The 14,402-nt window shown below is 33.6% G+C and overlaps 1 protein-coding gene across 1 annotated transcript; it reads right to left on the bottom strand.

Annotated features, from left to right (window-relative positions):
* Positions 1-1,712: 1,712 nt before the first annotated feature.
* LOC111886574 (enoyl-[acyl-carrier-protein] reductase, mitochondrial) lies at positions 1,713-4,726 on the bottom strand. Its single transcript, XM_042897671.2, has 11 exons — positions 4,599-4,726; positions 4,297-4,497; positions 4,114-4,211; positions 3,494-3,625; positions 3,247-3,390; positions 3,069-3,171; positions 2,876-2,975; positions 2,685-2,761; positions 2,504-2,582; positions 2,107-2,225; positions 1,713-1,899 (listed from the first exon to the last, which is right to left on the bottom strand). Exons 2-11 carry the CDS (start codon positions 4,470-4,472, stop codon positions 1,806-1,808), a joined length of 1,122 nt encoding a protein of 373 aa, XP_042753605.1. The 5' UTR covers positions 4,473-4,497; positions 4,599-4,726; the 3' UTR covers positions 1,713-1,805.
* Between the last annotated feature and the right edge of the window lie 9,676 nt (positions 4,727-14,402).

The following is a 14,402-nucleotide window of genomic DNA, read 5'->3' as shown; positions in this document are numbered from 1 at the left end:
AAGGCCCAGTGCGGGCGAACCAGTCATACTGTAGACTCAGAGAGTGGACCAGGTGGATTGAAGGCCCGGAGCGGGCGGACCAATCACACTGTAGACTCGATGTATATGGTTAGACTCGAAGGGTGGACCAGGTGGACTGTTGGCCGATGCGGCGGACCAGTCACACAGTAGACCCGAAGTGCATGGCTGTTCTGTGATTGGATATGATATGGCATGTTATGTGTGTATGGTATATGTGGTTGGTATTTTGGGGATATCTCACTAAGCTTTTGGGCTTACAGTTGTGGTTTAATGTTTTTCAGGTTCTTCAGGAGACCGTGGCAAGGCAAAGGCGTGATCGTCCCGCTCCTCATGTTTATGTTGTAATGTGATTCTGGGAATACTCTAAATCAATTGTATTGAAAATCTTTTTGTAATAATTTAATGAAATCGGGTTGTTTTTGAAAAGTTTAAATTGGTTGGAATTTTTCGGTCGTTACAAAACCTATATTGAAGATGACGATCAAAATTTAGAATATTTCACTCAACGAATTGCATACCTATCCAGTTATATGACCAATAAGGCACAACTTCGCAATAGAGAAGCTTATAACATTCTGAAAAATAATTTGATTGAGCATATATAGCAAAATTTTGGCATTGATGGATAATTATGTAGTTTGCATCTTCCGTATCTGTAATCTTGTATTTCATGTTTTGGTTGTAACTTTGTTTATCTATTTTATTAAGTTTGTTTTATAAATATAAAATATTTTTTTTAGTTTTATATTTAAAATAAATAATTTATTAATGGAACTAAATTAAATATTTTTTAATTTTTCTAATAAATATTAGTAGGATAAAAAATAATCTTAAAATTTATTATTTATATAATAAAAAAGTGGTTTGAGTTGGTTTGTTGATGAGGGTAAGAAGTTTGGTTTAGTTGAATTGAGTATGTGGAAGAGAGAGAGAAACTATTTAATTAATGGATAGTTGGGTTGGTTTTAATTGTTAATGCGAGTAGTTAGTAGCCTTAGGTAAACAAGTCCAATCGACACAAAATATTTAATCAGCATGAACACCGGAAAAAAAAAAGTAAAATGAGTAAAATCAATATGTTGCATAAAAATTATGGGATAAAATTGCAAATAAAATAACATACCTACAAAAAAATTGTAAAATTCTTACAAACTTAAGCGTTTTTCTTACAAATTTCACTTTCAAGGAAACCTAAAAATCAATGAAAAAAGGTTAAACTAGAAAGTTAAATGAAAATTACCCATGCAAAAGCAAAAAAGGAAAAGATAAAACCAATAAAATTGTGTAAAGTTTTTATGCCATTTCCCCTATTTTAAGGGAGGTGGTTTTGACTTTTTGGCTATGATCAAGTACTATCGTTTGATGTCATCAGGGCAAATGTTTTGATTCTATCAAATTATTAAAAAAAAAGTTTATTTAATTTTCTTGAACTATAAAAAAGTATCAAATGAAACTGGCCAATATGCGGTTGGATGAAGATAACAGCACGATTATCATGCAACTTAAGTTAAATTTATAATAATTAAAAATCTAGTTAAAGTTTGAAGAGTTGATTGTCAATTACAAAATTACAAAAGAAAACATTTTGGGACGAAAACTGAAAATGTAATTTACTCTTAGTTTTTATGAATTGCCCTCAAAACAATTACTTAAAGTGACTAATTATTAAAAGAGAAGATGCACACATGATGTAAAAGGAACAACTTTCATTATTATTACTATTATCTTGTAAATATCAAAGACAAGATACAAGGTTAGAAGTACATTGTCATAATTAGGTGGAATTAGAACTTAATGACTTGCTTAGGTTGGCTTCCAAGCTTCCCAAGTGCCTTGTCTAATGCTGTGTGAAACTCACTGAAGGGAGCAAGCTCCATACTGCAAAAAAAAAAAAAAAAGACTTAATCTGGTAAGCTATATATGGTATGTATGCTTCTTTGATTTAATACATAAAAGAACAACTTAATAAAATAAAATAAGAAAACTAATATAGACCTCCCTCCCCATTAACTATTAAGTCCCAACCTTTAACACATTCACACTCATTTATTTATTTTCCTTAATGGGAATAAATTGAGGACTTACTCGTATTTCAATTTTCCCTCACGAATCAATCCCAAAAGATAATCTATCATTTCTCTGCACTCTTCTTTCCTATCTGAGCTAATCCATTTTTGCAACCAGAATCCTTTCAATGAAAGCTCCTGCATGCAAATTCAAATTATCATCATAAACATTCATTTTGATGATTCTTAGACAAAATTAATCATGAAAAATAAGTTTAATTTCTACTAAGCATTTAAACAAATACAAACAAAAACACAACCTATTATAAGCCAATATTAATATAGTGGTTTTTATGATTATTGGGTTAGAATAATAATAGGTTGTGCTTTTATGACATTCGCAATACGAAAATATTACAAAATTTAGAAAAATCAAATGAGTCAAATGTGAATGAATGATAAAATTGATTACTTACTTTAAATATGAAGGATGAAGTTGATACAGTTACAGGCTTCTTAGCCATTCCACCATAGGTCACCATTGTTCCACCTTGCCTGAAACCATTATTCGTATTTTATTCCAAAGAAACCTTAAAATTATATGAAATTTATATAATTAAACACACACACACACACACACACACGCTCTACTCTTACCTTAAGAATTTAAGAACCAAAGAAGCAGCATTACCACCAACACAATTAAATCCCAATGCAGGTTCGGGTAAATTATCCTACAAAATGAACAAGTGAAAAAAAGAAAAAGAGTAAATCATATCATACCTTGACAGATAAAACAATGAAAAAATAAAACAACACAGTTTGTAGGTTTTTCAGATGAAAATTACCAAAAAGCCCTTGACATTTTTCACATCAAGCTGGCTCTCGGTAAACACGACATCAGCACCAAGTTTCTTGAGTTTCTCTTTCGCATCATCTGACCCTGGCCTACATGTGAATAAAATCCACCAATCGAACAAAATTACAAATAATCAAGCACTGAAGTATACAAATGGGCAAAATGGGAAATTGTTTGCTGACCTGTCCCTTATAATATTAATGGTATGGATGCCACGGAGTTTAGCAAGCTGAATCACACACTGTCCAACCATGCTAGTTGCTCCATTTTGCACAATTGCATCCCCTACTTATGTATAGACATAAAATCATTACATAAAAGTACACTAAAAAGTAATGATAAAAACAGACATTTTAGCACCTGATTTGAGATCCACATAGTCTTCTATCATCCTAAGTGCAGTCAAAGGATTTATTGTAACTGTGGCAGCATATTCAACTGGTGTATCTCTATCAATTTTGTGCCAGAAATCTTTATCTTTAACAACATGTGTCTGCCATGTCCCTAACAAGAAAACCTTTATTGATTCAAACACATGATTTGTATGTGCATGGGTTTGTAGCTTGTACTACAAAGCTATCATCATTGATTGAAATCAAGAGTCTACCAGGTGATGGTGGAGATGCCATAACCAAATCGCCAGGAGAAAGACCTTGTACTGCTGAGCCTATTGAGTGAACTTCGCCAACTCCTTCATATCCTGCAACAGTTGGGAGTGGTGGCCTCACAGGGTAGACACCTACATGAACATGTAAAACCCCAATGCTCAACATTATGTGTATATGTAACATTATCAAAAGTTACAGTGATTTCATATTGTTGGATTGCTGATTTCATTGATACTAGATGCCAAAAACACTTTCGTTTCAAACTAAATCTGTTACTGGAGAGGAGATGCATTTCATCAGGTAATGCATTGATTATTTGAATAAATGTAAGAGGGAGTTTCTAGTATTTGGTTGACTTTTTGGTATTTCGATTCAAAAGATAAGAATTAGGTTAAGCAACTAGCATCCTCGATCCGTGATTCATGGAGATTTGAGGCATATGTGACAATCACATCATCCTCTTTCCAGTTTTAACAATCAATCAAAAGAAAATTTAAGGATTTATAAAGGAAAATTTACGCATACCGGTAATTACGAGTCATCGTCTAGTGAGAAAATTCATAAACCGGGAACCAATAGCAACAACAAATGAATAGGATTAATAAGTGTCATTTCAAACCTTCGATTCTATTAATGTCAGATGGATTGATGGGGGCAGCAAGCATTTTAACACAGACGTCGTTTGCTCCAACTGGAACCGGTGGAAGTTCGATTACTCTGCACACAAGTTTTTTTTTTAATGAGTTTATCATTTGGTAATTAAAACTGTAACAGAGGCCGAATTACTAAGAGAGAATATAACTTGGTGACAGTATCCGGAGGACCGTGTTTCTCGTAGAACACTGCTGTAGACGGCGGCGACTTGAGGGCGGAGAAAGCCCTAACGATGCCGGAAGTATGAATACGAGGGCTGAGGAGTTGCGAGTGCGTCCACGTTCCATGGATGGCTTTTAGAGTGACAAACCTCGTACATGCCATTTCTATGGAGCTTAATCTCTCGGTTCTGCAACTCTCCAAATTGTTATATCAACACTTTCTTTGTAATTAAATTAATAATAAGCAAAAAAAAACATCATTATTTTTTTTAGAATGTGCTTTAATAACCTTCATCCATCAAATTAGGTCCCATCTTCATCTCCTTTGGCTCCTATGACATAAATTATTCTAAGTCAAATTCGAACATTTCCATGAGCAGAGCACAATTGATTATGCCCACCCTTGTCACTTTGAGAAGCCTTCCAAGTTTGGACCTTAACTACGACTAATAATCCGGGTAGAAAGTTTACAGTATGTCGTAGCTCATTAGTAAGTGGTTCTAGCATCTATCATCTACTTCTCCTTCATACTTAATTTATTGTGTGAATTTTATTATGTATATTGAAGGATAAGAAGAAAAAGAAATGTGATTTCTGGGAATGGGTCGATCAAGATGAAGAACTAATAAAAGAAGACAACACAGAAGTGAACATATCAATATTGGAAAATAATTTTTGGACACATAAGGTGAAGGCAGATAAAGAATCAATGAGTTTCAGAAAAGACTTGGATAAATTAACTATGAAATATAGGAATCTCAAATGTTGTATGTTGTTGTTCTTTGTTATGTTTTTTATGTATGTTATGTTGAAATGAAATGAAAATTGTAATGTAATGACTTTGGTAATGTATTTAGAAAGTTTGGTTAATTAAAAGTCTTGTATTGGAATTGATTCAATGTTTTATGGAAATAAATTTAGTTTTGATAAAGGAATGGGACCAATGATTCTTAAATATAGTTGAGTGCTCATACTGGAATGGAAACAGTGATTCCTGAAATGGAATGGAATTATTAATTACTGCTTAATATTGATTCTTCACACAGGAATGGAATTAATGATTCCTGATTAATTGTTATTGTGTAAATTGAAATGGAATTAATGATTCCTGGTTAATATTGATTCTTCACACAGGAATGGAATCAGTGATTCCTGGAATGGAATGGAATTATTGATTATTGCTTTATATTGATTCTTCACACATGAATGGAATTAATGATTCCTGATTAATAGTCATTGTATATATTGATTCTACACCAATCACTCTTCTACACCCCTCAATCATCCACAACTCTTGGAGGCTTTGTGACAACTGTCAATTTCCAGTCAAGTCAAAGTCAACTAAAGTCAACAAGTCAAGCCGGTCAACTCATCTAACCCTCGTATACTAGGGTTTTCATTTTGTTTCTTCTTAAACAACTCGCACTCTTAATGCAAAGTATCACTTAGAGTTTTCATGTGTTCGGAAACTCTAAACCCTAATCAGGGCAAGTGATGAAACTACTCGATAAAACATCATTCCTTAACCCTCGGGGCATATGACAGTCATAACAAGACTTAACGAGGTTTGTGAACCTTGAATTACAGATCCAAACACTCAATAAGGTCTTAAAAGAAGTCTCTCTCAATCTCTTTCACTCCATCTCTCCCAAATCTCTCTCTATATGTGAAATCTCTCCCAAATCTCTCTCCATATGTGAAATCTCTACCAAATCTCTCTTTGTATGAGAAATCTCTCCAGGAATGTGGAATCTCTCCCAAATCTCTCTTTATATGTGAAATCTCTCCCAAACCTCTCTTTGTATGAGAAATCTCTCCAAGAATGTGAAATCTCTCGCAAACCTCTCTCCATATGTGAAATCTCTCCCAAATCTCTCTTTGTATGAGAAATCTCTCCAGGAATGTGGAATCTCTCCCAAAGCTCTCTCTATATGTGAAATATCTCCAAGTATGTCAAATCTCTCAAAAATCTCTCCAAGAATGTGAAATCTCTCCCAAATCTCTCTCAAAACCTCTTTTGATTTATTTTAGTCATTTAGGGCATCTCGACACTTGACTTGGTGAAAAACCACTCGAAACGGGAAGATTCCATGGAAAATTAGCCTTTTGGACCGAAGTCCCTCTATAAGGACCAAGCCCTTCTTGAGCCGAAGCCCCAAGGACCGAGTCCGAAGTCCTCTGGTCTAGCTGCAGCCAGCGAGTCGCAGCCACTTTAGCTTCGGACCGCATCAGACCGCATCGGATCTCGCCTTCGGACCGCAGTCTTGCGACCAAGCCACTTCGGATTTAGGCTGCTGATGACCTAACCCCCTCCTGACTTTTGATTTGCCACTTTTCTACCCGGTTTTCGACCACAACTCCGTTTTAAGTCCGTTTTTAATTATTTTAACGCAGGATTTTCTCCAAAAATCATATTATAACATATAAGACACTAAATATTCATAATTTAAACATATTTTTATGGAAATATTTATTTAAGAATAAAATCTAGTGGGTGAATATTTGAGGTGGAGTGTTGACTTTACCTTAGTGTTAGACACAAGAAACCACCCCCATACCCACTCCATGACTAACCCACACCTCTCCCCACCATACTTGGTCATTCAAGGGTACTTTCCCCACCATTTGACCAGCCATACTCTTAGTCAAAGGCTGAAAACCCACCCTCTCTCCTCACTCTCACTCATTTCTTTCATTTCCACCAAAGATCAAACACATCTTTTCTCTCAAATTCTCTCATACAATTCCGAGATTTCCAAGTCATTTTTCAAGCTTTCCATCTTCATTTAGTAAGTATCATCACCCTCCTTATGGTTATTACATACCTTTCACTCAAATTATTGATTCCTTACACAAACTCCATCATTATTGTGTTAGATTCTCAAATCTTCAAGTGATCCTTCAAGTGTTCTTGAGTTGAACACTTCACTTCTTCAACAATCACCCACTAAAATCATATAAGGTGAGTTCATACCCCTAAATTTTCATGTTTTCTTAAGTTTTTAGGGGGGGGGGGATACAAGTTAAAACACTAAGAACACAACTAAACTTTTTCAACAACTTTCATCAAGAAAGTTTAACTCCATTCACATATTGTTTTGGTCAACTTAAACATTTTAGTTTTCAAAACTGTATTAGACGCAGATAGTTCAGGTTTATACCTTTAAAATGACTACTTACACATCTCCATAAGATTTTTCTATGATTTATGATGATTTTTACAAAACTGCCTATCATTTCAAGAAAACATCTGGACCAGTTTGTGATTATGGTCTGTTTCACCCAAGTTGGAGATTACTAAAAATCATGATAAAATTTATGAACAAACTAGACTCATTTTCCAAACCCTCAGAATTTACAGATTCTGATTTGGACCTTTAATGATTTTTCTATGAATTTTCTAAGAACATAATAGAAATGGTAATTCTAGAAAAATGCTTTCACTTTCATTTACACCTTGTAACTTGTTGAGCAAGGTGTGTAACCTTCATGTGATGATATGTTACTACCATATATGTCGTTTGTCTTGTCATATAGACATACATCAGTTAACAAATGGACTTTTGCTATATTAAGCATAGTAATTGATAAATTGTTATAAACAAATCTACATCCATTAAATACAAACATTGGTAAACTATGACAAGTATAGTTTGTGCTCACTACCCCAACAAATAATTGATAAACTATAATAGGTATAGTTGATGATTCATTTACATAACAAACACATTACTAAAGGTATTACATATACAAAAAGGGTTACTACCACTAAGAATAATTATGATAAACTATAATAAGTATATTATACCCCCCACCCCAAACGAATACGCTAGCTATAATCGGTACAGTTAGGGCGTATATACATTACAAACAATGTGATAAACTATAATAGGTATATTTTATGTTTCATCTACACTACGAACTTATTATAAGAAGGGATTCACCATCACCACCACTTTTGATAAGCTATAATATGCATAGTTCATGTTCACTACCACTATCACTATTTGATGAACTGTGATATGTATAGTTTATGTTCACCATCACCATCACATTTGATAAACTATAATATGCATAGTTCATGTTCACTACCACTATCGCTATTCGATGAACTATGATATGTATAGTTTATGTTCACAGCCACTACTGCTATTTCATACACTACACTAGGATTTGGTTTCAGTCTTTGGTTTTAAGACTACATTCAATCTAGAATTGTTAGGTTTCAGCTATAATTTCTAAGTGTATATGCTAGAGTTATATAAAATCTAGTCGTGATTGACTTAGAATTGGTGGGTCCGCCTTATTTCCTGTTTCTTGTTTGGTTGTGGGCCTAGGGCAGACTCATTACATTCGACGTTTTATCTAACCTTAACTTTATATAACTTATATATACAAGGAGATTATAGAAGGAAACTATAGGGAATTCTAGGATGCACTATTTCATAACATAGAAACTTACATTTCACATTTTGAGGAAAATATCGGATTTTCTGGAACAACTTAATTGCTTTTACAAGGAAAACAGTTTAGTTCTCAAATAAAACTCTTATGAACTCACCAACCTTTGTGTTGACACTTTTTCAAACAACTTGTATTCTCAGGAAATTACTAAACAGGCAATCAACTGCTTTCGAGGACGGGACGATAAGACGATAAATTCAAAACTTATTTTGTCATCATGATGTATTTGATTTTGAAACATGTAAACTTACTCTATGTTGTAACTCTTTCAATTATATTGATGATGGTTGTGTTTGTTTTCTTCACTATTATACTCGTTGTTATGATACTATACATGAAGTCATCCACCCCCGAATGTTTCCGCCGTTATGGTTTGGGGGTGTGACAGGCTTGAAAAATTTTCTTCTAATGAAACGATCATCAGATGGCTGTAGTTGTATCACTTCATCATCAAGCTCATGCTCCACGAACTCATCTTCTGAAAGCTCAGAGTATACATCATCATCATCATCATCATCATCGTCATCCGTATTACCATCTATCGATCCATCTTCAGCTATCTCTTATTTAATCCACTCCATAACTGGATATTGACTGTGATCAATGTACAAATTGATCATACCCCCATTCTCATATCCAGCATCAAGGAAACGAACATAATCATTTTCATCTTCCAAGACTCTTAACCCATCTCTCAGTGAACGTTGTGGAAGACAATAGTACACATTGATTGTTCCATCCTTGACCAAGTTCTTCACATACGAGATGAACTCCATGAAACTCATGTTCTGAAATCGACATTGCTAACAACCATTTTTACTGGATTGAAATACACAATTGGTTTGGGGACAAAAGAACCTGTATGATTTACTTCGATTGTGAAGTTGGAATCTATTGTGATTCTGTGGAAAGGATGAACGAACGAAGTAGAAGGAAAGAACCCTTGATTTTGGGGGAAATAACGAAGGGTAAGGGCACAATTATTCTCATAAATCTTTTAACCGGCTAACCTATAATACCCGATAACATGGTATTTTTTTCACTAAAAAAAGAATAATGGTGTTTTTTGTACGTTTTTGAAACATTATTACCTTTTAAGTCATTTTCCCTAATAATAAAACATTAATTATTGGGATATTAATTAAAATAACCATAAACTGAAATGTATCTAATGAAAATGATTTTTTTAATTGGCAAAATAACCAAACGGAATATTTCAGACTCAGGTCTTGCCTACTCAAATATGGATTTGATTGACCATTTTAAAGCAATTCCAAAATATAAACGGAAAAAGAACATCTCGTGAAATATGACATGCGATCATGACAATATTGAGATTTTACTGGTTAGTTTTTGTTTTCTTAATTGGTTTTTGCGTTTTTATGGAGTATTAACTAAAGAAAATGTAGTCTAGAATGCACAAAACATGTTCAGGATAGTTACTTCATATCCAAACCCTTAGAAAGATACTTATTTGTCATTATGACAATAACATAAAATCACTTAATGTGTGGATTTACCTTTTTGTGGATTTTAGGTTCATGTAATTTTTTTTCGATTTTACCATTTTGCAGATTCACCTAGTAAAATCGAACATTTCTATCTTAATGAACCAAAAAACCAAACTTAAGGGCGTTATGAACCAGAAAAAATGTAAAATCAAACATTTCTGTCAAACGTAAGAGTTTTAATGAACCAAAAATATACAAAGGGTAAATTAAAAAAAAGGTGTAAGTATCAGGTATTAGTTAACCTAAAACCTACAAAAAGCTAAATTCGTACTTTATTCCTCAACTGTTCACAAGCCAGCTACTATGACCTTTACACTTATTCTTACCAACTTTATACTTGATACATGAATGGTTGTATTTTCACATACTTGCTCACTTCTTTTTATTGAGAAATCACACACTCCCCATGTTTCTAACTCCTTATTTCTATATGACACTTTGTCATTTCATCATCTATTGGGACTCTACACCTAACCTTAGACTCTTCTCATGAGTCCACTATCTTCTCACCATTCTATCTAAATTCACAATCTTTCTCTAACTATCCCTTATACACATAAGGTCTAATATTTCTTCCTTTTCTAATAGTTACTCACAAGTTTACTGTTACATAACATACACATATCTACATACTCTTAAGGGTCCATCTTTTTGTTGGATTAGTGTCTAAGTCCATAACTATTTTGGTATGTACTTGACCCGATGGTGCATGGTCCTTTTGGGTTGCCTTCACCAAAGCAACTTGATAGGATGAATTATGGAGAGAAAGGATTAAATATGATTTATTAATATATTATGAGAATAATATATTAAAGGAGAAATCATATTGTTTAATTAATATTAGTCAATAATTAATTGGTAATTAGTTTTGTGACTAAAAGAGATTAATTAAACTTAAGGGACTGGAACTGTAATTATGAGATAATTGCAATTTGGGCCATGGATTGTCTTATATTAAGGAGTGGACAAATTCTATGGGGAAACCCTTAAGGAAATCGTTCAAGACCTTAATTAAAGGGATCCATGGGTTGCTTAGGGCTTAAGCATCCAAAATTAGGGTTTCCTTGTTAGATAACCCTAATAGCCTCCTATATATAGATCCCTTAAGGACCAAAAACGGGGCTAAGCTTTGTTCTAGGGTTTCACACGTTTATGGGCAGCCTCCATCCTCTCTCCTCTTCATCCTCTTGCTTATGGTGTTTGTGAACCATTAGAGGAGTGACATTTGTGACTCTAAGCTTTCTAAAGTCAATACAAGGAGATTTGGGATTGTTATTGCTACATAACAATCAAGGTAACATCTTAAACCTATTCTCATGTTAATATGATTACTTGAATGCTAGAATTAGGGTTTATAGTCTTGGATAACTTGCATGTACAATAGAGAAACCTAGATCCAAGAATTAGGGTTTGTATGAGCACATAGGATGTTCTTAGGACCAAAACCCATCACTTTTCTCACCCTAGGAGCTACACCTCATCTTCCTTCTCTCTTGTGGATACACTACCAATGTATCCTCTTATTATACATCCTCTATACCTCTTACTTCCTCAGAAGTCATAACACATCTTCTCATGTTTCTTAGTCCTCACTTGTCTTCATTGGAACATTCTTACTACCATTCTCTTAAGTGTCAATCATGATTCTTGACGCGCCACTTTCTTTCTATCTATACATCTATCTCATTTCTCTTCTAATCTATCTCCGGACAGTGCTATTACTATAACATCAATGACATGGTGCAAGCTCTACTTTTCATATCTCTTAAACCATCCATATAATAATAGACTTTCTTCTCTGCATGGCTACTTGCTTGTAAGCAATACCAATCTACTCTTGTACTCACTAGTATACTCTGTGACCCTTTGTCTCTTTGACTCTTTCATTCTTGACCCGAGGGTCTTTCCCAAGATAGACTTTCTCTATCTTTCCTTTCTTTCTCTGGGTATACCAACACTCTTTACTCTTTCTGTCCATTTTCTTGCCATTTTTTCTTCACATTTCTATCTCCGTTTCTTCTTGTCTCTCTTTTTTGTCCCTCTTTCTATCCTCATTATCTATCTTTACCATCTATTCTTCATAGGGAAACATACTCTATCTATTGTTCATCCATAAGGACACATCAATTCTAATTTCTAACACATCTTTCTTTCCTGATACCCATGGTATCATTCTTTCTACATACTCTTGACATCTCTTTAACTAGAGAGCCCATTCTTATCATTTCACAAAATGAATTTTCTTTCTTTCTCTTCAACATTCTAGACCCTAAAACCTCTTAGTGGGTCAATCTGCTAAACTTATACTCTTAGCCCATTCTTATCATTTGAAGCTTTTGAGATCCATTTGAGATTCAAAATTGAAGAAGACGTCTTGCAAACCCATTTATTTGAAGAAAAAAATCCCATCTTCTGAAAATGGTATCAACTTCTTAGTTGGAAAACAAAAATTACCAAATATCTCATTGAACCAACCAAATACCCTTTTCCCTTTTCTCCGACTTCTAACATCTGTATCTGAGCATATTTTTGAAATAACATGCTTGATTTGTACTTTCTAAAATTTTTCACAAGCATGAGAAACTTGTACTTTTGGCATCCAAACCTTTTTCACCTTACTCTTCTTCTTCTTCTTCTTCTTCTTCTTCATTTTCAGATTTTCAGACTTCAAATATGATTTTCGGATTTGAACCTGTTCATCACATTTCATGATCTGAACATTAGAAGTCTTTTGAACACAATCATTTAGAGTTTGGTAAATCTGAACATCTTGAATAATATGTTTTCTATAAGTCACCATTCCTTCAAAATTATCATTAGAACATAAAAAATCTTCTGTTTGAGTTCCAATAGAACAAAACATCTTTACTTTCACGATTTCTGAATTTTTGCATTGAGATTTGTCTTCATAACTACTAGATTCTGATTGTAACACTTCTGAAAAACTTGAATTACTTGACTCCCCCTCAACAAGAACATCTGGAGTCACCTTTTCTTCAGAAACTTCAAAAACTTTAGGAACTTTACCAAGAACATCTTCTTTTTCTTTTTCTGCTCTTTTCATCTCTAAAATATGTTGTTTATTTTCCAGATCTAAATGTGCTTTGATAATACGAAACTGTTCCAATAAAAACTCATCTTCATCCAAAAATTTCATATATCTTGATTCTCTATTATGGAAATATGCATTTTTACAAATCTTTCCATCTACATAGAGATTATACAATTCAATGGCACTTTGCGAAGGTTTTATCATACCATATACAAGATACCAATGATTGTATTTGAAAGACTAATTCGGATCTGTAACTTTCATTCCTTGTTCTTTAATCGAAGTAAACAACTTTGAAATTGATGAGTCCATCATATCTTCAACAAGAAATTTGAACTTGAAGAGAGAGAAAATAGATTTGATAAAATTTATATATAGAGAGAGAAAAAGAAGATATGAGATGATTTCTAGAGAGAGAAAACGAATCAAAGCACATATCTGATAATAAAACTCGAATTTCTTCTTATATTTCACTTTCAAAACTTGAATCAAGAATAAATCAGATGATAGAATGTGTATAAAATAACAGATCGGAATTAAGTTTTGCAAAGACAAGAGATATTTCACTTCTCTTTTAAGAACACTTATAAAAACTTGAAGAACAAAGTGAGATTCATGAAATTTTTTTCCATATCTGATCGATTCTTGCAATAATCACTGAGATCTACAAGAACTCGCTTTGATACCACTTTGTTAAGACGAAAAACGAGAGGATGAACGCAAAATCTGAAGAACAATCATGAATCAATCACCATAAAGTTGCAAGTAATGTGTCAAAGTTTTTGTATATCATTGATTTTGGAAAATTGGACGTATAAAGAAACTTTTTGAGGAAAAGCTTACCTAACAAGCTAAGCTAATGACTATATATGGGAAAAAACATTTACCAAAAATACAAAACCCTAAAAAGTCTCCAGTAATTAACAAAAATTCCAAATTGTAACATCCTGCTTCGGATCATCCGTGATCAGGGTTTGTGGACTGCAAACCGGGCTTGAGGAGGTATCGGGGTTGCGACGAGTTTCTAGAAGCATAACAAATATCTTCACCTTTGCGTGAGTTTGAC

This window comes from Lactuca sativa, chromosome 8, assembly GCF_002870075.4.
Source record: "Lactuca sativa cultivar Salinas chromosome 8, Lsat_Salinas_v11, whole genome shotgun sequence".
NCBI lineage: Eukaryota > Viridiplantae > Streptophyta > Magnoliopsida > Asterales > Asteraceae > Lactuca > Lactuca sativa.
Note: the sequence above shows the minus strand (reverse complement) of the source record. Positions and strands in the feature narration are given on the sequence as shown.